Raw genomic sequence first — 26605 nt, 5'->3', positions numbered from 1 at the left:
GTTTTACTCGATGACTTTCCTTGTATTACTACGAACTGTGACCTTTCTGACAGGAAATCACGTATCCAGTCGCACAACTGAGGCGATACTCCGTAGGCACGCAGTTTGGTTAGAAGACGCTTGTGAGGAACGGTGTCGAAAGCCTTCCGGAAATGTAAAAATATGGAATCAATTTGACATCCCCTGTCGATAGCACCTATTACTTCATGAGTATAAAGAGCTAGTTGTGTTTCACAAGAACGATATTTTCTGAATCCGTGCTGACTATATGTCAATAAATCGTTTTGTTCGAGTACTTCATAATGTTCGAATACAGTATATGTTCTAAAACCCTACTGGAAATCGACGTTAGTGATATAGGCCTGTAATCCAGCGGTTTACTCATACTTCCCTTTTTGGGTATTGGTGTGACTTGAGCAATTTTCCAGTCTTTAGGTACGGATCTTTCTGTGAGCGAGTGGTTGTATATAATTGCTAAATATGGAGCTATTTTATCAGCATACTCTAAGAGGAACCTGACTGGTATACAATCTGGACCGGGGGCCTTGCCTTTATTAAGTGATTTAAGCTGCTTTGTTACACCGAGGATTTCTACTTCTATGTTTCTCATCTTGGCAGTTGTTCTTGATTGGAATTCAGGAATATTTACTTCGTCTTCTTTGGTGAAGGAGTTTCGGAAACCGTGTTTAATAACTCTGCTTTAGTGGCACTGCCATCAGTGACTTCACCGTTGTTATCGCGCAGTGAAGGTATTGATTGCGTCTTGCCACTGGCGTTCTTAATGTATGACCAGAATCTCTTTGGGTTTTCTGCCAGATTCCGAGACAGCGTTTCGTTGTGGAAATTATCAAAAGCATCTCGCATTGAAGTACGCGCCATATTTCGAACTTCTGTAAAACTTTGCCAATCTTGGGGATTTTGCATTCTTTTAAATTTGGCATGCTTTTTTCGTTGTTTCTGCAACAACGATCTGACCCGTTTTGTGTACCATGGGGGCTCAGTACCATGACTTATTAATTTATGTCGTATATATCTCTCAATTGCTGTTGATACCGTCCACCGTCGTGGAGACAGTCGGCGCGTGTGACGCGGTGTCTTGTTGTGACGTGCGCAGGTGGCAGAAAGGCAAGATGCTGCTGCTGGCGTCGCTGTCGGCGTGGATCGTGTTCACGCTGCCGCTGGGCTTCATCCAGCCGGCGCCCACCTCCTGCCTGGTGCAGCACAACGACACCATCTACGAGCTGCGCGTCCCCTCCGTGCGGCCAGTCCTCAAGAGGGAGGCCCCGCCGGAGCTCTACGCCCAGGTAACCCCAGCACCACACGCGCACTGCCCTTCACGGGCTTCTTGTAACCATTCTGGATTATACACTGTCCGATCAAAAGTACCCGGACACTCCAGTGTATACGAAATTTACGACAAGTTGAAGAAGAGAGTTAAAGAGGGTGGGAGGGACATATACGTGCATACGATAAACCTCTTCCCTCGAAAATTTCTCTCCTTCATACCTCCCCTGTGTTACCACAGGTGACGTGTCACTGATCACATTTGTACTAAGGTTGGAGTAGACGCTTGATGCCTATTTGTTCACCAACCTGCAGTCTTTTACATTTGTTGTCCCCTGCGCAGAAAGTAGCACGTTGGTCGTGAATTCGGTATCTTGAAGAAACTCTTAGCGAAGAAGTGATACTGTGTAATAATTAACTTTCCAATTACTTTGTTTACATGGGATGCTACTCGCTTTTTACTAAATGAAACAGCAAGTTCAGTTTAACCAGTCACCGTTTCTTTATCTGCAGGACGCGTTTCAAAGTTTTAAACCTCCATCATCAGGTGGATTTACATTTGTTAGTATGATATTTGTGCGTATGTTGTCTTATGAGCTTTTGGAGGAACTTGTGGCACTCTCTAGTGGAGAAAAAAAGCACTATTTCAGAACATGGTTTTGTGTTGCTTTTGACAAAAATCTAAACGTATATCTAACGGTAAAATAGAGTATCTCCAGTCCAGTGGTCACAAGTTCCTTTCACTATCGTAACACATGACATGTATATTGTCATATTTTGTAAATGCGTCATATATTGCTTTTTATTGGCAGAACACGAGAAACTGCACAGTTACATTTCACTTTAGAGTCACAAATGCTTTTCATTCTTCAACAAAATAATGAACTGCGTACTTCCGTAATTACTATCACACTGTTCTCAACTACATGTCCATATAATAATATATTGCTAATAAAATCTTAACCTGATGCCAACCGCGGTAGACAACATGTCCGTCCCCCGGCAGTGCCGAATCAGCTATCACATTTACAAACTAGAGACTGAAACTTAAGTCTTAACTGATGCCGCGTCAGACAAAATCTCTGCCGGCCGGTGTGGCCGTGCGGTTCTAGGCGCTTCAGTCTGGAACCTCGTGACCGCTACAGTCGCACGTTCGAATCCTGCCTCGGGCATGGATGTGTGTGATGTCCTTAGGAGGTTTAAGTAGTTCTAAGTTCTAGGGGACTGATGACCATAGATGTTAAGTCCCATAGTGCTCAGAGCCATTTGAACCATTTGACCAAAATCTCTGTCCTCCGACGCTGCCGAACCAGATCTGATCTTACACAGTCGAATCAGTTCGCCCGTCATCCAAGTTAGGCGCGATCCGAACATCACTAGTGCTTCGTCTGCCTTTTCGTTTAGCAGTTATTTATTACTCTGCTGGTTATTAATACTTGCGAAATAATGGAACGATATCACGCTATTGAGAGATACTTTAATTTGAAATGCAAGTAAATATGCTTTTTAGTTTGTATAATATTAATAACAGAAAATTATCATTTTGGCGAGCAACTTCCGAACGCAGCAGCCAATCGCGGAGAAGGACTACGATTTTGGTGGTTTTTATCACGATACTCGTACCGAGCAAACCATCTGTCATCGGTACGTCACACCACATTACGTCATCTTGTCATTGCTGACTTCTCAACTGTTTTAAAAAGAGCTTCTTATACCTGAATATGATGGCTGCAAAGATAGAAATATAACGAATTGACCACCAGACGTCACGAGAGGCAGACCTGCCATTATAAAAGGAGACCGGGAGTCTTACGTTGTAAGTGGAAAAGCAGGAACACCAAAATGGGTCAGCCAGGAGAGTTCAGTGACCTTCAATGTGAACTACGTACTGGATGTCACAGGAGTAACAAATCCATCAGGGATATTTCAACCCTTCTAAAGCCTTGTTTCTTCAGGTTCTCCCAGTGTGATTCATGACGAAATAGTTCACGGGTGAACAGCCAGACATCACTGTCCAACAGGCTCAATATTTCGGCAAACAACGACGTTGTCATCAGCAAGTGCGCTGACGAACTGGATGCTTTTTTCCTTTATTTTTTTGGCATTTTCATTCCCCTCTCTGAAGGAGTTTGGCGGTCCTCTGAGATCTTCTGCAGTATCGGGTCTTAGGTTTGTGTTTACAATTTTATTTTTCTCTTTAATCACTGTTGTTACAACATTTCGCTTAAAATCTAACTTACTTCTAGTCTCATAACTAGAACTTGAGCTAAATTTACAATTTACAGTTAAGTACCTAGAGTATGTTTTCTCTTTTAAATTTACTTTGTTATTTTCTCATCTTAATTACTACTACTTACAACTAGGTTTATAATTAATTTACCTGCAAAAGCCAGTTAATAGTTTGATTGATTTTACAATACTTTTATTTGCCTTAATAGCTATTAAGATTACAATTCATGACACATGAAACAAAGTATTTCTTTTTAGTTTGCTGTTGTTGGTAATTTAACTGTTGTTTGGGATCTGTGCAATGTTTTATTGCACTTGGCTGAACATTTTTATCTTTTGAGAGTGTGGTCGACGATTACAAATATTTAGGTGGTTCAAAAATTGGTCTCTGTAATTATCAGAGGGTGGCTTGGCTGCAAGGAGGCACTGATGATGTGTGTATTTTGGTAGCTGCGCTGGTGTAGTTTGTTACTGTGAGACGCCGGGGTAAGCTGCGTTGTTATGTTGTCTATGTGGTCACAGTAATTAGTTTTCAGCGTCACCGTCTACATTGTCATTTGGATCTAAAAAAAATGGTTCAAATGGCTCTGAACACTATGGGACTTAACTGCTATGCTCATTAGTCCACTAGTACTTAGAACTACTTAAACCTAACCTAAGGACATCACACACATCCATGCCCGAGGCAGGATTCGAACCTGCGACCGTAGCGGTCGCGCGGTTCCAGACTATAGCGCCTAGAACGGCTCGGTCACTCCGGCCGGCCGGCCGGTGTGGCCGTGCGATTAAAGGCGCTTCAGTCTGGAACCGCGTGACCGATACGGTCGCAGGTTCGAATCCTGCCTCGGGCATGGATGTGTGTGATGTCCTTAGGTTAGTTAGGTTTAATTAGTTCTAAGTTCTAGGCGACTGATGACCTCAGAAGTTAAGTCGCATAGTGCTCAGAGCCATTTGAAGCCATTCACTCCGGCCGGCCATTTGGATCTGGCTATGGTTCCCGTCTCCCTAGTAGATGGGCCAGGGTGGGGATATTTTCTATTAGTGTTTGGGTTTCTTCTATCCTGAGGGCGGGGTGTATGTCGAGGGTGTTTTGTTATCGGTTCTGGGGGAAGGGGGGTATATGTAAATCTGGGTGTATTATTTATTATGGGACTAATTGTTAACGTGTTCTCCATATCTTCTCTGCTGCTAAGAATGTGCTAGTCATAGCTTGCTCTCACTTTTACGAGACATGTTGGAGCGGGGTGAACCCTGCTGATTCGTAGACAATGTCTGAGGGAGTTCTAAAGTCAACTTTGAGAACGCTACAGATACGTCGTCAATCTGATAAGTACAACCTGGATGTGGTTATGCCAGGTAGGCCAGCTTGTGGTGCAGAGGCATATTCCGTGATTGGTCAGCTGAACGTCTTGAAGGTGTGGTTGGCTGTCGCGTCTGAGCAGCCAGTTCTTGAAAAAGTCTGATAAGGGATTGTCTTTGTCCTGTGTTTTCTAAGACGCGAAGAATGTGCCTCTTGAAGATGAAGTATTTGTCAAGATGTATTCCCGAATACTGCCGTGAGACTGTTGGATGGAGTGGGACGCCCCAGATGGTTAGTCTTATGTTGGTCGTTTGCTGTTTTATTTTTTGGCTTAAATTTCGGTGTTTGATTAGGAGAGTCTGAGTCTTCTTAGGTTTGAGATTAATTCGCCATGTCTTCATCCAGGTCTGTAGTCTGTTTAGGTAGTCCTTTGTTTTTGTGTTGTTATGATCGAGGCTTCAGGGCATCAGCATGCCGTGTGGTCTGCGTGCAGTTGGACGTTTTCTGTCGGTCTGTTGGCGGTTGGAAAATCAGCGGTGTATAGGGGGCGTAGGATGGCAAAATGACGCCCCCTCGCACCACTCCTGTCTGTGTCGGACTTTTTGTTATTGATACGGACTGTCCGCCGTCTAACAGAAGCAGGGATATGATGAGTCATGCCGTTTTGGTGGAATGCCTATTTTGATAACTTCGCAGAAGAGTCCGTTGCAGTGACCTACGTTAATGGCTTTGGTCATGTCAGTCATTTGTTTTAGGAGGGGGCCAGAGATTAAGTAGTGTCGACGGAATATGATTGTAGGTGGCGTATAATTTCATGTTGGATTAATCTGTCGGCGAGGATTCTTTCAAAAGTCTTACATAATACGTCAAGTAGGGAGCTGGGTCTGTAAGGTTTGGGATCGGTTCTGGGTTTGTTTGAATTGAGGATCCTGATTGCCTTGGTCTCTCTCCACACCTGGGTGGAAGGGGGGAGGGGGGCAGTAGGTATCATGCTGTAGGCAAAAATTGCATGTCTGTGCCATCAATGGAAGTACGGTGAGGAAGGGAGCATTTTGAAAGTGGAGTCTTTAGAGTCCGTTTTGTCAGAGCTGCGTTCTTTGGTGATCGCTTGTTTAACTTCAAGATCTGCCTGGGGAGTTGGTGCCGCGCTTCGTCCCCTACTGTGTCCTACCTGCCGTTCTCTACGACGTCGGCGTCCAAGCGTAGGCGTGTGTCTAACATTTCCTGCTCCTTTCCTTTCCCCTCCCTCCTCCACATAGTTCTGTCCGAGGTTCGCGCCCAGAGACGGATGCTTTCGGCGTTCTCTGCTGTCGTTCTCCCCGCTCGTGAACTGAGCCCGCAGTGGGATATCACATCCTTCTTCTTAATCAGTCTCAGTGCAGATTTGCAGACATTACCAAGAATGTAGCCGCTATCACGACTGATCAGCATCTCACTTACTCGAATCTCCATAGATCTATTAGTTACATAAAGCCAGAAGTTAGATGCTGTGTCAGAGCCTTAGTATGGTCATACTCCACTCTGTTGTGACCACACTAATGTTCTGACGCAGACGTCTCACTTCTGGCTCTGCGTAATTAAATAATCTGTCGAGATTCGAGTGAGTGAGCTGATGATCAGTCGTGATAGCGGCTACATAGATAGTAAGGTCTGGAAACCAGCACTGAGTCTGATTAAGCAGAGGGATGAGATATCCCACGAAGGACTGAGTTCACGGACAGGGAAAGCAGCAGCAGAGGAGCCGACAGCATGCGTCTCTAGGCACGATCCTCGGGCAGAATTACGTGACAGTGGGAGGAGGTACGTTGGGGGGGGGGGGGGAGGCGGGGAGGGGATGATCGACGCGCCTGCATCTGGGTGCGGACCTCGTACAGAACGCCAGATAGGGGAGACTGGGAATGGAGGCGTAAGGCCAGCGCCACTAAACGTCCTTTACATATTGTTCAAAGTTTAAATAAGTGCAAAATTTTAAAATAAAAAACTAAACCAAAGCACTTTCAAACGCAGCGAGAAAAATGTGTATTGTAACAAAAAAAAAAGTATTAAAACGTGTGGCTGAAAAGGGCATAGCAAACCTTCGAACAAACCGCTCTCCTCCTTCCAAGTGGGAATGAAACGTGCAAAAGAAAGAAAAAAAGAAAAAAAGAACATTTAGTTCATCAGGGCACCTGATGATGGCAACGCGGTCGTTTACCGACGTACTGTGCACGTTGGACTGGACAGTGACAACCGGCCTTTCGCCCACATGCTATTTCGTCCTTCTAATGCTTCCCGAGTGTACTGTTGATGGTGTCATTATCGCTTGAAATCAATGGATGGGATCACTCGTGAGTTCCAAAGTGCTACTGGCAGTTAGCAGTTGTGCATAGGGAACTAAAAAGAATGCGGGTACATTGGTCAAGGAACGCCTCATAAGACATACATTGTTGTAGTAGTGTAGTCAATGGTAAGCAACACTTGATTTGTAATGATGACTCAACCTATACCCTGCGGAAATCCAATGGAGGGGTTTGGATTTGGCGAAGGCGTGGAGAACGTTACCCGACATCATTTGTAGCGCCAATAGCGAAGTTGTAAATGAATACTTCAGTCGCATTTTATTTTTACGAGCAATGTATGTGAGTTTGTAAACTGCTAACGTTTCATAACAAACAACTGCCTGACCTAGCTACGTTGAGGGAGAATCATCTACGACATATCCACGGTGGATTTTATTACCATTATTAATTATTATACACTATAGGTCGCTAGAGGATCACGCGAAGCGTCTATTTGATGTGCGATGTTCTCAGGCACCACAATTCTTTCATCTTCTCACTATGGAATTTCTCCACATGTCTTGGCTCACTTTCCACTTGAGATCTTTGTGGTTGAATGTTTATCTATCTTATATATCTGAGTCTGTGAAGTCAACACCCTTCAGATACTTTCTGACTTCGGTGATTCACTTCATGTCCTTAATGCTTTATGTGTAACCCAAGATATGTTTAGTTTGTCTTGTATCCGGAGTCCTCTTGATTCACCCGTAACATCTGTAGCCTCCTTCTGTCTTATTGGGCCCAAGGATTATTATGATGATTCTTCCCTCCAGTTTCTAGTCGCCTTCCTGATCTATGGCCAACGTTTCTGACGCGTTTAACTTTCCAGGTTTGATGACTGTTCTAATGTATTACTTTTACATCACGTGACAGGCATTATTTGTTATGTTTCCAGTCTTCCTGAACGGTCTAGTCATCTTTTGATTTCTTTGTTCGTGACCTTCTTTCTCTCTCCCATTTGCCTATGTCATCTCCAAACCCTTGAATTTGTGAACTCTCTTTATTTCAGCATATTTGGTCATAATCTCTTTTGGTGCATCTTTTTGTTCGAGAATTCTACGTTCTGGAATGAGATATGTAGTACGACTTTTTCCGCTTTTTCTTTAAGGACGTCGATATGCTTTACTGCAGTTTCTGTGTTGTCTGTGAGCACTGCAAGATTGTCAGAGAATGCCAGACACGAATGGCTAGTCCACTGGTTTTCCTTCTTGCCGTAACTAGTTTACAAAATTCCTGTACCCTCTGCTGTTTTTCCCATTCTCCGACAACTTTGTATAATACCGAGTTAAACAACAGTTGTGAAGTTCCATCATCTTTCGGGCGTGCACTCGGGACAGCGACAATTCTTGCGATATTTCGAATCACATAACAATTGTGAAGTCCCATCATCCTCTTACTGCTTTTCTAATCTCGAATAACTCTGATAACTCTTCCATGAATTCAATTTTGGATTTGTTGCTTGATAATGTCCCCTGTCTTTTCGTCGAAGCCCCAGCTTCCAGTTTTTATGACTATTACTGTTATTTTTATTCACATTTGGGGCCGACTGGGCCACGCGATCTACAACAAACGGCACGTTGATAGTTTTGTTTCAGCTTTTCTTTGTGCCCATATGACTTAGTTCTCTCAGAATAAGCTCCTTCCGCTAGTCAGTCCAAGGGTCCAAGCTATTGCAGTTTTGTTGGGTTTTCTTCGAGGCCAATATTCCAGTCGTGAATTTTCTACCTATAAATTAATCTGTACTGTCATTTCTCCTTCCTTCATGTCATATATTACTGCACCGCTGCATTTTATTGCTTCAGTTTTAGCTTTTAGCTAGCGTATTTCGTAGAACTGCACAACCTGTCTACTTAATCTAGCTGGTACCGAACGTTATACATAAAAGGCAACATCCTGACTGACTGACTCATCATCGCCCAGCCCAAACCGCTAAGGGCAGAAAGTGTGCATCTTATGCTATAGGCGTCGTTTAAAAAAGGATTGTTCGAAATTCTAAACCTAAGAAGATGAAATAGGGGATGAAGGGTTTTTTTGAAAAATGTGACTAATAAGGCAATTTTGAAGCTAGTCCTATGAAATTGGTATTTGGTTTCTCAGTCAAACATAAAGAAATCCTTGTTTCAACATTTTTAGAAATTTAAACCTATGGGGACGAAACAGTGGGTAAAAGATTTTTTTGAAAATATATAATTTCGTTAAGAAACTGCTAAAGTATTTTTAAAGTTACATCTTTGAACACTGGTATTTGACTTCTCAGTTACAAATAAAAGACTTCGTATTTCAGTGATTTTGAGAACTGAATCCCTCCAAGGGGGTGAAAAAGGAGATGAAATTTTTTATGAAAATATTTTATTACGAAAGCTTTTTTACGCTAAATCGATGAAAATTTAAATTTGGCTTCTCAGTTAGAGATAAAGAAATACATGTTTCACTGTTTTTGAAAATTCAGCCCCTAGAGGAGTCAAACGAGAGATGAAAATTTACAATGGAAATATTTCATTGTGTAAGCATTTTTGAAGCTAAATCAATGAAAATTTGTATTTGGGTCTCAATTAGAAATAAAACATATCCCTGTCACTGTTTTTTGAAATTCAACCGCTAAGGGGGTGAAATAGGGGGTGAAACGTTTTATGAAAATATTTCATTGCGAAAGCATTTTTCAAACTATATCTTTGGGAACTGATGTTTGTCTTCTCGGTTAGAGATGAAAAAATGCGTGCTTCTCCTAAGGGGCTGAAATAGGGCCACACTGATTCATTGACTCGTCATCGCCCAGTCCAAAAAGTTAAGGATAGAAACTTGAAGTTTGGAGAGAGTGTGGATCTAGCTTTGAAAACTGGTATTTGGTTTCTCAGTTAGAGATTACAAAATACGTGTTTCTCTGTTTTTGGAAATTCAACCCCTAAAGGCTTGCAATAGGCCCAGACTGATTCACTGACTCATCATCGCCCAGCCCAAGCTGCCAAGGATAGAAACATCAAGTTTGGCGAGGGTGTAGATCTTATATTGTAGGCAAGGTATTGTCCGAAATTCTACTCCTAAGGGACTGAAATAGGGGATGAAAAGCTTTTTGAACGTATGTCGCTATGAAGGGAATTTTGAAGCTAGAACTACGAAAACTATCATTTGATTTCTGAGACAGAAAATAAAACACAAATGTTCCAACATTTTTGGCAGTTGAACCACTAAGGAGGTAAAATAGTGGGTAAAAGTATTTTGAAAACAAGTAATTACTAAAGAACTACTGAAGGATTTTTAAGACTACATATATGACAACTGGTATTTGACTTCTCCATTAGAAATAAAAAAAAAAGTGCTTTAGTGTTTCTGGAAACTCAACCCCTAAATGAGTGCAATAGAGAATGAAAATTTTTAGGAAAATATTTGGTTACATTAAAAATTTTAAAGCTAAATTTATGAAAATTGTTATTTCACTTTTCGGTCAGATATAACGAAATATTTGTTAGGCGATGAAGTTGCCATGGAAATATCTGCACAAGAACGCAAAAGACATGATTAACAAAAACTTTCGACTCCAACTACCAGTTTCGCTTATTGGTCAGAAATAAATTCGGAAAAGACCAAGCTTATATGGCCTTAATTAGCGTGAAAAGTTTAGAATGTGTTGCAGTTTGTAAACAACATAAAAACTGGATTAAATGAAACAAAAAAAAAAATCTCTGCATGCCGTACAGTCTACGCGACCGAAGCAACGGGCGCTAAGCTAGTCTTTTAATATGTCCATAAAATTGTTGGTTACTTTTTTTTCACGTCCAAATAAATGTTGGCGTACTCTTCAATTTCTTTATTTTCACGTATTTCGTGTGTCCCTTCTTCAGTGCTATTTGGATCTAAAATTTTCCTGATTACTTTCGGTTCTCTCTTTCAGATTTCTTCAATATCATTCTTCCTGTTTAAAAAGAGTATTTTATGAAGTCATTCTGGTTTGATGACTGTGCTGTAATGACTCCTTTTTGTGAATTTTGAGATGCATTTTGTGTTTCGTAAGTCTGAGGACTGCTTCCTTTTTGTAGCAAAAAAATTCGTAACTAATCTCCCGATCGGTTTCTCTTAAAAATTTGAACTGAGAAAATTTTTCGAATTTTCAATATATTTTTCAAATATTTGGTGCCAGGTTTTTTCTATATGTGTACTTTGTTTTTTTTTTTTTTTCATATGACGCTTAGGAATCTACTCTCTCTGCTATTTCTGTAAGATTTTCTGTTTGTTTTTCTGCTGTTTGCATGGTACATAGAATCTCCAGGTCGTCTGCTGAAGCTAAAACTTCGTGATTTGATTAATTCGTTAGTTTTAAGCTCCGACATCTGCTTTCGCAACTCTTGGATGACTTTTTCGTACTTCGCCAACCCAGGCTCCGGTCGTGGCCAGTAGGCTGATGCAAGTTGACTTGGTAGCTTGGTGACATAAGGCCAAGCAAGGCGGCGCTTTGTGACGCTGCTGGGAAGTGTGCACGCACTAAATCGAACTCAGGCCCTCAGAAAGTGGCTGTCGCGCCAGCCGACGGCACCATTGTGTGGCCTCACCTCGGTGGATCCAGTTTGAAGCCTGGGACCACCAGGGCTAGCTGACTGCTCTTAGATCAGCGGCTTCCCTTAGTTGGTGTCGTTACTTTGTGAGGATGGAGTAATTTAGCCATACATTCGGTCGATGACTGGCGCGGAGACTGCGCCACTCGAATGCGTGCTGCCGAATGAATGACGCCATCGGCTGAGGTGGGAGCGTTTATACTCTCTCCAGCTGGGTGTATAATGACATAAGGTACACTCCACTCACGTATTCGACTGTCGAGCACCGTGTTTTGCTACAGCTTATAGGACACTCTACCCATAATCTTTCCGGTAGATCAAATCGACTTCGACGTTTTTTTTTTGCATGGCTCTGGCTTTTTCCCACAACTACTCGTATGGTTGCTGTTTTATAGGTCTCATCCTCAGGAACAAATTAACGTGCAAAATCAGCTGCACTCTCATTCAATCCGCGCTAATATCGCTGATAAATTCGTTTTGGCATTTGATTTTTTTTCAGCATTCAAAAAGTACGACACTCATCTTCTTCAAAGCTTTCCCACAGTGAATATTTCATGTAAAATGTACCTTGCTTTTTTTTCTGGTATACTAATGATGTCAGCTATTTCACAACCCGTCACTTGAGGCTGCCTTTTTTAAACCTCGCGTTGCATCACTCAAACTTTGGAATTTAGAAACCAATGTCTTAAGAATCTGAAATTTAACTTCAGGCTCTTTATCAACGTTCACTGACTTCGTGCGAATTTTCATTGCCACTAAACTGTCCAATACCAGAATTTATGATGACTACTTTAAAAAGTTGAAAAAGTGTTCAATAGTTTAAGTGGACACTTCACATATGCTACATCTCTAAGCGATCGAGGGATTTACTCCTTGCCCATTAGGAGCCAGCATACGGCAGAGGGACCAAAGTGATGAATAAGCTACTAAGAGCGTTAAACGACTCTTAGAACAAGAGAAATATTAAGGAGAGATTTCACCGATTTTTATGAGTTTCATCGTTCTAGCCGTAGGCTCCTCAAAAATAATTCCTGTGAAAAAATGAGGATCCATTTCGTAACATGTGGAATCGTTAGAGCCATCGAAAACAAGGAAACTTCACGTTCAACCTAATAGTTCTCTGGAAGTAAAAGAACTGGTGATTTTAATCAGCTGCATACATACTTGCTATTAAAATAGAAAGTCCTTGTTGCTTGAAGCTACAGCCAAGTGGTATAAGGTCTGCATTCTGATCACAGTGAACTCACGTGTTCTTGGATTGAAATCTTACTTCTTGTAATATTGCTTTACCCTATAGGGCGAGAAAGGTCGCGAAATTTAATTGTTTCGATCTTAAATAAAATCAGTTTTATTGTGAAGAAGAGGGAAAAGATGATGACCAGAGGTTTCTCTGCTTATATTATGCGTATCGCTCGACACAAGGTGGCTGCTTACCACGACAGAAAGAAAATAGGTGAGCCTTAGAGAAAGGGAGAGACAGACACAAAGAGACCTAGAGAGAGGCAGAGACAGAGCAACTGCTAACTATTATAGCCACTTTTCATTTTCGTATACCCTGAAAACTAGTAATACATTTTGTCTGCACTGAGGATCAAACATGTGTAGGCAATGTTTGTAACCACGAATACTGATCCTTTTTACCTTGTTCATACTCAAATTTAATTTATTTAAAATAAAAATATACAAATTTCGTGAAATTTTCATTCTCGTACAAGAGATTAAAAAGTTTTGCAAAAGGTGGGATTTCAAACCGCGTTCAGAGAAGCTGGCTATGATACGAACGCAGGCCTTATTCCATTTGACTGCAGTCTCACTTCGTGCAACCGCGTCCACACCGCCCGCGCCGAGCAAAACTGAGAAGAGGGACTCGGCCTGGTGGCCGGCGTGGATGTGAAACCGCGCCGCTGTGCACAAGAATGAACAAGTTGCGGTACATCAAAGGAAATGGCTCGTTCGAGGTTCAAATGGCTCTGAGCACTATGGGACTCAACTGCTGTGGTCATAAGTCCCCTAGAACTTAGAACTACTTAAACCTAACTAACCTAAGGACAGCACACAACACCCAGCCATCACGAGGCAGAGAAAATCCCTGACCCCGCCGGGAATCGAACCCGGGAACCCGGGTGTGGGAAGCGAGAACGCTACCGCACGACCACGAGATGCAGCTCGTTCGAGCGCGGCTGTTTTTGGACGACGTTTCTCGTTTCGCATTGTTATTGACGGGCACGCACACTCGAATATCGCTGCGCCCGTATGAATTCTCTGCTCCGTTGTGCACAGTTGTGCGCTGGTCTGCGACGTTCTGCGTTGCTCAGTGGCGCGAGTTTGTGCACGGTGCGGAGCTGTGCGTTGCGGCGCGCCCGGTGTGGACGCGGCTAAAGGGATTTCCTCCTCAAGTGCACCCGTAACGAACGGAAACAATTTTGTTTCTCGGTAGCTATTATACTCAAGGAATTTTCTTATTTTAGAGTGTTCTAACGACTCAACCGCTTCCGAAACGGATCCTGTGTAATGAATGGTATTTGATCTAAATTTTTTTTCTACAACAGAAAAAGAGTAAACTAAACCCCTCCACATGAAATACGTTCGCGTGTCCCCCGCCCAGAATGCCGAAACTCATCGAAATCGAGTGGCCGCAGTGGTGGTGGTGGTGGTTAGTGTTTAACGTCCCGTCGACAACGAGGTCATTAGAGACGGAGCGCAAGCTCGGGTTAGGGAAGGATTGGGAAGGAAATCGGCCGTGCCCTTTCAAAGGAACCATCCCGGCATTTGCCTGAAACGATTTAGGGAAATCACGGAAAACCTAAATCAGGATGGCCGGAGACGGGATTGAACCGTCGTCCTCCCGAATGCGAGTCCAGTGTGATAACCACTGCGCCACCTCGCTCGGTGGCCGCAGTGTTTGGGCCCTCACTGTAAGATGTATTTGATATTTTAAAAGAGTAAAAATACGCTTACCTTTGACTTCAGCCTTGCTATCGTAATACCCAAAATTAACAATGCCTAGGAGTATAAAATATAACTGCTACACAAATTCCATAGGAAATTAAGTCAATAGTGAATTACTTTCTCCTTAAAGAAAGAGAGCGTTTCTAAAACACTAGTACTGCCTATAACAGAATATTGCTTAAGTGTATGAGATCTGTATCAGGCTAAAGCAACAGCAAATGGTGAATGCAGGTAAAGAATGACAGCACGAACGGTCCTGTTTCACTGGAAGGAGAGCGTAACGTAAGTGCTACGAAATTTTGAATCGGAACGTCAGATTTTTCGATTGCATCTCGTTAGAAAGTTCTGAGAATCTGTTTTTGGGACATAGTCTGAGCAGGATCTTCAGCCCTCTATACAACACTCCTGTAGGCACCATTATGGTAAAAAGTATTACACAAAATTTAAGTATCTAGCCAACAATTCTATCCTTACTCCATAGTTGGATGGAATGAGGAAGAAGGATTCTTATGGTGCACAGAAAGTAACCTGTTCCACCATAATGGAATGATTTGGAAGACATGAAGCACTAGCCGGCCGGAGTGACCGAGCGGTTCTAGGCTCTTCAGTCTGGAACCGCGCGACCGCTACGGTCGCAGGTTCGAATCCTGCCTCGGGCATGAATGTGTGTGTTGTCCTTAGGTTAGTTAGGTTTAAGTAGTTCTAAGTTCTAGGGAACTGATGACCTCAGATGTTAAGTCCATAGTGCTCAGAGCCATTTGAACCATTTGAAGCACTACTTCAGTTCCAGCGACTGTGAGAATTGCAGCCAGCTGTAGCACAAAGAAGCAATACCCGCACACATTTAAAACACATTCATGTGCAAATCACTTACTGCACAAAACTAACTAATCGCAAACGACAGCACTCACGAAATCACACAGCCTCCAACACATGAATATGGGTGCGAAGTCTTCCTTTCTGGCGTCACGTGCACGATGATAAAAACGCGTTCGCTCTTGCGCAGCGTTTATTGCACTCTCCCCTCCCCCTCCCACCCCCTCGTGGTGCGAAAAATACTTGATTAAGTTTGTATGTGGTTTGGAGGCGTTCAGAGCGCAAAATATATTACGCAGAGCTGCAGCTTCTAGCAGCAACAATACCACTAACCCCGCTGGGCATCGAGTCGAACTGGGTTTGGATGAATGACACGGATAAATGACGTGTTATTTCACATCTGTACCAGACATCATCAATCGTAGTGGCGGGCGAATGGTGGCGTGATCGTCACTCGGGAAAAGGTGACCAGGTGTTTCGAATGGGTGAGTTTTACGGAAGATAGTACTGGGCAGGGCAACAGTCGAACACCCACTGCATCGTGGTAGGTCAGGACAGCACGAGTACCTGATCTAGCACGAACTTCTTGGATGATTGTCATGGAGGCTTTGAAGATAGTGTGCAGCAAAAGACTTAACACGTGCCTAAACGTAAAGTAAGGGCCAACACATTCCGAAATGGAAACGACAGTGAAAATCCGATGAAGTTTTGCACAGATGAGTTGGGCAGCGTCTCTAGTATGCCTGTCGACCACTTCATGTCGCTCTTTTCAGTTAATTACTCAGTGAGCACAAAAGATGCCTAGAACAATAGTGTCTACTGCCAAGTATGGGTGCCCGCTGCGTGGTTGCGCCTGATTTGATGCAACGCCACATAAACATACCTCTCATGCAGATAGACTCTCACTAAATTTTGAGAAAATACAGTATATATAATTCTGAATAGTGAATGGTACAACACCATTGACACATACAAACTTTGAACAGACGCCTGTTGCTAAGGCACAATTTCAGAATTTCTTGGTGTGTACATTGACAAGAAATTGAATTGGAAGAAACACATTGAATATCTGTTAAAACGGTTATTTTCAACTACTTATGCTGTTAGGGTTATTCTAAATTTTGGTGATAAACAGATCAGTTAATTAGCCTCCTGTGTCTATTTTCATTCACTGCTTTGACATGGCATCATATTTTGGGGTAATTAATCATTAAGAAAAAACGTATTCATTGCACAAAAGCGTGTAATCAAAATGGAGCCTACCCAAGGTCCCCTTGCAGACATTTATTTAAGGAACTCGGGATATCCACATTACCTTGGCAGTAGATATATTCACTTATGAAATTTGTTATTAATAGCCCATTCCAGTTCAAAAATAATAGTGAGATGCATAGCTACAACACTAGAAGAAAGGATGATCTTCACTTTTCTGGATTAATTCGGCACAGAAAGGAGTGAATTTTGCTGCCACGAAAAGCTTTGGTCATTCGTTAAATAGCATTAAAAGTCTGACAGATAGTCAACCAACATTTAAAAACAAATTTTAAAAAATTCTAAATGACAGCTCCTTCTACTCAATAGATGAGTTTTTATGTATGAAGTAGTGACTGTAGAAAAAAAAAAAGAAAAAAAGAAAGTGTGTCATGAAAACTTATGTTACACTGACACCTTCCACATCACTACGAAATGTTTTATTCATGATCTATGGAACAAGTATTAATGTAATGTAATGTTTCCTTCTTCAAGACAATTCCTGGCTGCACACTGTGGGGGCGATGAGGATGCGCCTCCAACGTCTTTGATGTTAAGCGTTTGATCATTCACGATACAGCCCGGACTTGGCTCCCTCTGACGTTCATATCTGGTCTCATGAACTACTGGTTAACGAGAAACAACATTTTGCCACAAAAAAACAAACTGCAGACCAACGTAGAGAAGTGGCGGAAAGCACAGGCGGCCTCTCCCTATGACAAGTGCCTTGGAAAGACAGACGTCTACGTTGGAGCGGCGAATCTGTAGAGAAGTAGCTGGAAGACGTAGCAAACTGTTGGAAACAACTCATTTTTTTAAATTTTCACTGTGGTTTCCATTTCGCCAACGATCGGATGTACTTTCCAAATAGCCCTTGTAAATGTAACGCCTACTGTCAAAATTACCGGCTATGCGAACCAGAGGTGATTGCGCTGTATATCCTGTGGTACCCCATACCAAAAAGCCAAGTGCTGGACCCGTAGGACGCTGATGTATGCAGTCAGCAACATTGTTTCCTCTCGGAGCCTCCACAGACATAGACGTCCATCGCGAGGGTGTACGCTGATCTGGGACCCCTGTGGCTGGTGTCCACATCATTATCGGCGCGCCTCTCTCCACTGTGTGTCAAGGGAAGCCGCGACAACAGCAGCCGTGCCGACAGCCCATTGTGCTCCAGAAGTCGTCGGACTGTTCTTATGGACACTTGTCTTTCTGAAAAAAAGTCGATTTTCTGACTTTAAGCACGTATCGTACCTGTACGATTCTCCAATGCCAAACGATTAAGATGTCTATCCTTTCGGGCGCTAGTTCTGGGGCGACAGTAAGATCCTGAATGACGTTCGGCGTGGCTCTCCTGAACTCGTCTACTCCATATCCACATGACAGTCGTGGGATACCAAACAGTGCAAGCAGAAACACCGTGGAACAGTGAACTGCAATCCCGACAAGCCACGTCTTGCTGCTGTCGGTACCTTCTAGTGCCGGCCAATCCTCCTTCTTACACGAGGCATAAAGCGATCTTCTCAAAAACAGTCAACGTAAAAATGCGCTTTCTGAATAAGAAAGCCGCCATGTAATCTTTCCTTATATACAGGGTGACCCAAATGTCCGTTAACATTTGAAAATTCAATACTTCACGGAATATTGCAAGTAGAGATGTAAAAACTTGTACACCTGCATTAAATGGCATAAGGCTTCATTGAAACAAAACATGCACAAAATCACCAAAAGCTGGCGCTTCATGTGATACAAAAGCAATAATTAGCATAACAATCGATTTTTAGCAAAGTCGATGTTCTTTATACCAAATGCTCAGCATGTCAGTCTTCGTTTATTAACAATACCTGTAGTCAAAAGACAAAGTTGCGAATAACACTGAATAGCACATCGGTAGATACGTTCGTGTCTTTTTAGCATTCTTAATGAGGTCGGAAGATCGCGGTAGACTTACGACATCAGGTAAGTCCACAACCAATAATGACACGGATTGAGGTCTGGGGACCTGGTAGGCCAAGCATGAAGGAAATATCGGCTCAGCACGCGATCCCCACCAAACGATGGGCCTAAGAGCTCTTTCACAAGTGTAGCAATGTGAAATGGAGCGCGAGTCTGCATAAGAATCGTACCTTCGAGCAGGTGTTTATCAGCCAGGGTAGGGATCATACGATTCTGTAACATATCGGCGTACCTCGCACCCGTCGTGCTGGCAGTTTGAAATGTAGCGCCGTATTTCCTTGAAGAAAAAGGATCCGATCACGGCTGTTGTTAATTCACACCACATCACGACTTTCTTACTTCCTCGTCGTGCGGTGAGGTTTCCGTGACAGTTGTAGGATTTTCGGCAACCCAAATTCTGCAGCTGTGGGAGTGGATAGACTCTCAGACTGTGAAGTGGGCAACCAGTCGTCATCTTCCCTCATTGAATGAGATTTTCGCTCTGCAGCGAAGTGTGCGCTGATATGAAACTTCCTGACAGATTAAAAATGTGTGCTGCAACGAGACTCGAACTCAGGACCTTTGCGTTTCGCGGGCAAGTGCTCTACCAACGAGCTACCCAAACACGAATCACGACCCGTCCTCACAGTTTCAATTCTGCCAGTACCTCGTCTCCTACCTTCCAAACTTCACAGAAGCTCTTCTGCGAACCTTGCAGAACTAGCACTCCTGGAAGAGGACGGGTCGGAAGGCAAAGGTCCTGAGTTCGAGTCTAATCTCATTCTGGAAACATCCCCTAGGCTGTGGCTAAGCCATGTCCCCACAATATCCTTTCCTCCAGGAGTGCTAGTTCTGCAAGGTTCGCTATACGGAGGTGAACCATCTAAATTTTCCATTTCTCTCTGAGATGTCTTAGCAGCACTCGCACGCATGTCTGTCCGCCCACTACGTGGCCGGTAGTCTAACAACACTTGGCTTCGAACTTTATTACCATTTGCTTCACAGTGACACTTGTCACAGGATCTTTACCCGTTCGAATATCCGTCTGATGGCGATAGTATCGTAAAGCTGCAGCAGCGGATTCTCCATTTTGATAGTAAGGGATCGTCAGCAGTGTCTTTTCTGGTAAAGTCAACATCCCGCGAATGCTGCGCATCTCTCTCTCTCTCTGTCTCTCTCTCTCTCTCTCTCTCTCTCTCTCTCTCTCTCTATCTCACTACAACTCATTTTATACACAATTCTCACGCGGCGTCAGTGACGTGTTGCCGTCCAGTGCCATCTTTTGAACAGTTTTTGCACTTGTTTTTGGTTTCAATAAAACTCTAATTTTATTTCAGGCATGTGTGTCAAGTTTTACTTCTCTACCTACATTATTTCGCGAATTAGAGCATTTTCAAATGTTAAGGTACTATTGGGTCACCCTGTACATGTGGATGGCGTTATTTCCGCGTATTTTGTGTGGTTGTCTTGAAATGATAATTGTCTGCCATCTCGAGCCTGAAGAAGTTTCTTTAAAATTTAGAGAGTTCTTGCTCACGAATACTTCCTGTATGAATAACGGACAGCTGTGCCATTGTAACTAGAGCCCCGTAGAAGACATTTAACAGACGTATCACACTAAACTACGAAACACTTCAGGCCGTACTGTCTTTCTCCTTCAGAATTTTTTTCGTCGCTTCTTGCCTCTTTACGTCCTCCGTAAGTATGGAGATCAGTAGGGCAACCAAATGTATTAGGTTGTTGCACAAGTTCGTTGCGTTTCTTCGTGAGTACAGTGAACACAACAGTTACACGTAACAGAAACTTCAGTCATCGATAATATATTCTCGTTCACTATCTACAACAGTCTGACAACGCTGGGGTACTTTTCGGATTCCGCGACTGTAGAAATCACGTGGTTTTGAGGCGAAGAACTCGTTGAGCCAGGTTCGGTGATCATTTTCATCCGGAAACGAAGTTCCTCGAAGTTTGTTTGTTAGAAAGCGGAAAATGTGAAAGTCTGAGGGTGCAAGATTAGGCGAAGGTGGGCGCGGAATGACTTCCCAACCCAACTCTTGCAGAATGTTTTTTGACAGAGCAGCGGAATCGGGGAGTAGCGTGCTTCACACAGTCCTCGTGATCGTTGTTCTTGGACTGCGTCTGGAAGACGTCTCAGTTGCTGACAATAGACGTCAGCAGCGATGGTTCCACCTCGGGGAAACAATTCGTAGTACACCGCACCATCGCTGGTCCACCATATGTATAACATCTTTTGTGGATATGCGCAGGTCTTTGTACGGGGTGTTGCTGCTTTGTTTAGGCTGAACTATTCCTTTCTTTCCCTTATGTTATCATAAAGACACCATTTCTTTTCCCCAGTAGCGATACAGCATAGAAATGGTAGGTGTTGTTCACGAACCAATTGATGACGATCAAGCGAATGTGCACTTAAGGGCCGCGCGGGATTAGCCGAGTGGTCTAGGGCGCTGCAGTCATGCACTGTGCGGCTGGTCCCGGCGGAGGTTCGAGTCCTCCCTCGGGCATGGGTGTGTGTGTTTGTCCTTAGGATAATTTAGGTTAAGTAATGTGTAAGCTTAGGGACTGTTGACCTTAGCAGTTAAGTCCCATAAGATTTCACACATTTGAAAATTTTTTACACATAAGGCCGCCCGCCTATTTTTGTGATTTTGGCTTACACCACGCGGTACTCATACACCCGATTTTTGGAAATTCCCCATTGCACGCAAATGTCGCACGATGGTGGAATGATTACACTTCACCACATTTGCCAGCTCTCGAGTAAATTGACGTGAATCATTGCGGATTAATGCGTTTAACCGATCTTCATCGAACCTCGAAGAACTTCCTGAACGTGAAGAGTCTCTAATGTGAAAATGCTCCTCCTTAAAACGAGAAAACCATTTCCTGCGGTGCTCTGTCCAATGGCATTACTCCCATACACGATGCAAATGTCCCTGGCTGCCGCCGCTACAGTCACCGCTCTATTCAACTCAAAAAGAAACTATGTCGGAAAATGTTACGATTTCTCCACTCGGAACTCCATTTCTAGTTTCCACTCACTATCTCCAAATGACAAAATAATAATATGTAAACTCAAATAGCAACAGTGAACTACAAATAAAAAATGACAACCGATAAAAAAACCAAATCAACCAGGGTACCAACATGAAAAACAAAAACGTTACGAACTTATCCACCTAACTTATACAATCATAAACGCCATATTTTTTAGAATTTCTTTTTCTCCAGAGCCACAGATGGTTTGCTAAACTTCGACTCTAAAGACAATCAACAAGAAAACAGTTTATGCAATTACCTCTGCTGTCCTTAACGTCTACTGAGAACACTGAGGAGAGCATTAATCATTAATAATGGGGCCTTATGGAATGTAAGTCGATAAAGATCTCTCGAAGTCAAAATAGTGAGACTAGGTTGGCCTGATTTAGCTGCAGGATAAAAAGTTGTTGACTGCAAAAGGACATCACGTTAGGCACGACCATTTGACGGGAAGTGTTGTGTCGGCAGACTTGCCAACACTACGTACACTAATTGAAAGAGGCGGCCAAGATGCACGCGCTAACTCACGAAGGATGGAGTGAGGTCTGAAACAGGAGACTTAATGAATGCTATAAAGAAAAGTACGTATCTTCTGGACTACTTAACTTTTAATCCTTCCTTTGTATACATCGTTCTTGATGAGACATCTGGAGATTGTGGCGATACAAGTGCGACTCTTTAGATACAAGCTATCTAAGGCTAATGGCGCCTTGCTACGTCGTAGACATGAACTTAGCTGAAGGCTATTCTGTCTCTCGGCAAATGAGAGCAAAGGCTTCGTCCGTATAGTCGCTAGCAACGTCGTCGTACAACTGGGCGAGTTCTCGTACGTCTCTCGAGACCTGCCGTGTGGTGGCGCTCGGTCTGCGATCACCCAGTGGCGACACGCGGGCCCGACATGTACTAATGGACCGCGGCCGATTTAAGCTACCACTTAGCAAGTGTGGTGTCTGGCTGTGACACCACATTCCTCCCCCGCAAATCGGCGAACGGTCGTGTTATAAGGCTTCCGTCCGCCGTGGGGAGGACCCCATGTTGACGTATGCGATGAGGTGGGGAGCCTAACAACAGGCGAGGCTGTGCCACCCGCACCCGGCCATTCGGTCCGAGGGGAGCTAGGAAACGCCTGAAAACCTAGTCCAGGGTGCACGTCAACATGCGGAGTATGCGCCCGTAATGAGACAGGAGGGGCCGAAGGGTCGACCTCCATGTGGTCGGGGCACCCGACGGACGAAGACGACATCTGGTCCGGAGCGGGCAAGAGTTCCATGGCGGAGGACAGCTGGTCACGGGAAGCGAGCGGCGGCGCGTGACCCAGGGAGGCGCCGGGCGGCTGCAGCGAAGCGTCCAATGCGGGCGGCGCCTGCGGGAGAACAGGCGGCGGCGGCGGCGCGTCGCCATGAGGCAAAATGGAAGGCATCGTCGGTAACACCTGGGGATGAGGCGAGCCAGTGGATGGGTCCCCAGGGCGCTGACCGGACGGCACCGTCGCTGAAAGCAGACGGGGAGCGGCAGAACCCGTGCGACGACAGAGGCGCAGCTGATTGAGATGCCGACGCACCTCACCAGAGGCCCCCAAAACCAAATACATCGCGCGGCCGAGGCAGCGAAGAATGCGCCCTGCGAGCCAACGCCGTGAACCGCGATAGTTGCGATAGAAAACAACGTCACCAGGAGCAAAAGCAGTAGTCCGCCGCTGCACTGGAACCGGATGCGGCGGATGCAGCAAAGACATCAAGGTTCGATGAGGACGACCATGGAGCAACTCAGCCGGCGAGCGACCATCGCGGGGCTGAGAGCGATACGAAGACAAAAAGAGCAATAAAGCATCCTCCCTAGAATGCGACTCTTTCAACTTCAACATCTGTGACTTGAAAGTCCGGACCAACCGTTCAGTGGCACCGTTTGACTGAGGCGAAAACGGCGCGGATGTCAGATGTTGAATACCATTGGCCTTGCAGAATGACTGAAATTCGGCGGACATGAATTGTGGGCCATTGTCGGAAACAATAGTCTGGGGAAGACCTTCAATGCAAAAAATAGCGGACAACGCTTGGATGGTGGCAGATGACGTCGTGGAAGACATCCGGACAAAAAAAGGAAAATTACTGAAAGAATCGACAACAACCAACCATCGAGCATTCCAGAACGGACCAGCAAAATCTATGTGCAAGCGTTGCCAAGGGGAAGTGGCTTTCGGCCATGCAAAGAATTTCCGCGGCGGTGCGGATTGTTGTTCGGCACACGCCACGCAAGAAGAGCACATATTCGTAATCGCAGCATCGATTCCGAACCAAGTACAGTGCTGACGAGCAAGTTGTTTCGTTCGCACTATACCCCAATGTCCTTGGTGAAGAAGCCGTAAGACAGAGGACTGTAACGAACGTGGGACCACGACTCTGGATTGATCATTATCCGAACGCAACAACAAAAAACCACGTCGGACAAAAAGTCTCTCCTTGTGAGCAAAAAATCGGCGAACCAACGGATCCTCGATCCGTGACCGTGACAAGGGCCATTGCGTAGCAACAAAACGCAAAACAGTAGCAAGGACAGGGTCAGCAGCTGTGGCTGTAGCCACACAACGAAAATCAATCGGAAACGATTCGACCACGTCATCGGTTTCCACATCAATGAACATGCAAGCAGTTCGGAAGAATCGAATGCTTTATCCTCGGCAACAGGCAAACGGGACAACGCATCAGCGTTTCCGGGCTTATCAGTGGACCGATACAAGATATCGTAGCGGTACTGCGAGAGGAAAAGAGACCAGCGAATGAATTTCTGCGCTGTACGTGGAGGTACAGGCTTGGTCGGATGAAAAAGCGATGTCAAAGGTTTGTGGTCTGTGATGATGGTAAAGTGACGACCATACAAGAAATCATGGAACTTAATAACACCAAACACGAGAGCTAAAGCTTCTTTCTCTATCTGGGAATAATTGTGTTGCGCAGACGAGAGCAATTTTGAAGCAAAGGCAATAGGACGATCATGCGATCCATCTTTGTGCGCAAGCACAGCACCGATCCCGAATTCCGATGCATCGACCATCAACAAAAGGGGTTTCTGGGGATCGAATGGCGTAAGGCAAGTATGTGAAAGCAACGCCGATTTCAACCGGCGAAAGGCGCGTTCGCATTCCGTCGTCCAGACGAACGGAACACCTTTACGGCGTAAGCGATGAAGCGGAGCTGAAATGGAAGAGACATGGGGAACATATTTATGGTAGTAATTAATTTTTCCCAACACACTCTGTAGCTGCTTCACATTTTGTGGCGAAGGCAAGTCCTGTATGGCACGGAGGTGCTCTGGACTCGGATGTATGCCTTGGGCATTAATTACATGTCCCAGATACGGTAAGTCACGAGCAAAAAACACACATTTGTCCTTCCTCAAGCGAAGACCATTTTGACGCAAGACCTGAAATAACGTTCGTAGGATGGCCAAATGTTTGGCTTCTGTCTTTCCGGAGATCACAATATCGTCCAGATAGTTCGCAGCAGTAGGGACCGACGCACAAACAGTTTGTAAATATTGCTGAAACAATGCAGGGGCAGATGCACACCCGAATGGCAGTCTTTTGAATCGGTACAATCCAAGATGCGTGTTAACCACCAAGACGCACTGGGATTCTTCGTCCACTGGTAGTTGCAAGTACGCATCTGCTAGGTCCAATTTCGAAAAGTATTTACCCGAGCACAGTTTATCAAAAAGATCTTCCGGGCGGGGCAAAGGAAAAGTTGCAGTCACAAGTTGTGGATTCACAGTTGCCTTGAAGTCCACGCAAAGTCTCAATTTTCCGGAAGGTTTTGGCAAAATTACTAAAGGCGAGGCCCAGAGAGAAGCCTGCACACGTTCAATTACACCTTGAGATTCTAAATCGTGTAATGTTCTTGCGACCTCATCACGCAATGCGTGGGGAACATTGCGTGCTCTGAAAAATGTCGGTTGCGCGTCCACTTTGAGTTCCAAATGTGCTTCATAGTTCTTAGCGCAACCAAGGCCCGGTGCAAAAATGTCTGCAAATTCTTCACAAAGACGAGAAACACTGGCGGAAGGCACAGTCTGGTTCACCAATAGGACCTGATTGACTATGGACAAGTTAAACAACTGAAATAAATCTAAACCAAACAAGTTCACTGCCGTAGAAGAACGAAGAACGTAAAATGACACAAGTTTTGTTTGTCCCTTGTATGTGGCAAGAAGGCTGCACTGTCCTAACACAGGTATCTGCTGTCCTAAATAACTATTGAGCTGAACATTTGCAGCACGCAACGGAGGTTTGCCCAGTTGTTTGTACGTGTCTTGATTGAGCAATGAAACTGCAGCTCCGGTATCGAGCTGGAATGGTATCACTTTGCCTCCAAAGTCTAAGTCTACAAAAAGTTTATTGTCCTGCTGACGACAAGAGCGACTTTCACGTGCAATTTGAACTGATACAGGCACAGAAGCACTTGCGACTTTACGGGAGTTCCGGCGACGTCGACGCACACTTTTTGTGGGACGAACACAGTCACTGTTAGATAAAGTGGCACTGGACAGGGTGGAAGTAACGACATGAATGTCCATGGGCGAAGGTCCACGAGCCTGATTGTCCCTAGTTCGATTCCGGCGCGAAGCAAAGGGCCTGGAATGGTTTTGATTGTCCGATCTTAGCTTTTTCTGGCAAACACTTTGAACATGTCCTTTCTTATGACAGTAAAAGCAAATAGCTTGGCGTGACGGGCAATTGTCACGCGAATGTCGAGTTGCACACCGCGGGCATGATTTTAGAACTGCATTGGCATGCTTACGCGGCACACGTGTTTGCGAGCTAGGCTGCAGCTGCGCTGACGGGCGCGAGGGCCGTTTAGCGTCCCGTGCTGCGCGCCCGGCGGGCCGGTCAATGCGACACACTGCTGGCGAAGTTTCAAATGATT

At 44.4% G+C, this 26605-nt stretch overlaps 1 protein-coding gene across 1 annotated transcript in view; it reads left to right on the top strand.

The window, feature by feature from the left end:
• The window catches only part of LOC126260551 (major facilitator superfamily domain-containing protein 6), a 359541-nt gene that overhangs the window by 188463 nt on the left and 144473 nt on the right, over window positions 1–26605 (top strand). The window contains exon 2 of the mRNA XM_049957885.1: window positions 1115–1304. Coding sequence (XP_049813842.1) covers window positions 1115–1304 — 190 coding nt within the window. The remainder of the gene's footprint in view (window positions 1–1114; window positions 1305–26605) is intronic.

The sequence above is a fragment of the Schistocerca nitens genome, chromosome 5 (assembly GCF_023898315.1).
Source record: "Schistocerca nitens isolate TAMUIC-IGC-003100 chromosome 5, iqSchNite1.1, whole genome shotgun sequence".
Classification (NCBI taxonomy): Eukaryota; Metazoa; Arthropoda; class Insecta; order Orthoptera; family Acrididae; genus Schistocerca; species Schistocerca nitens.
The sequence above is the reverse complement of the archived record's forward strand: the minus strand, read 5'-3'. Positions and strand labels throughout refer to the sequence as shown.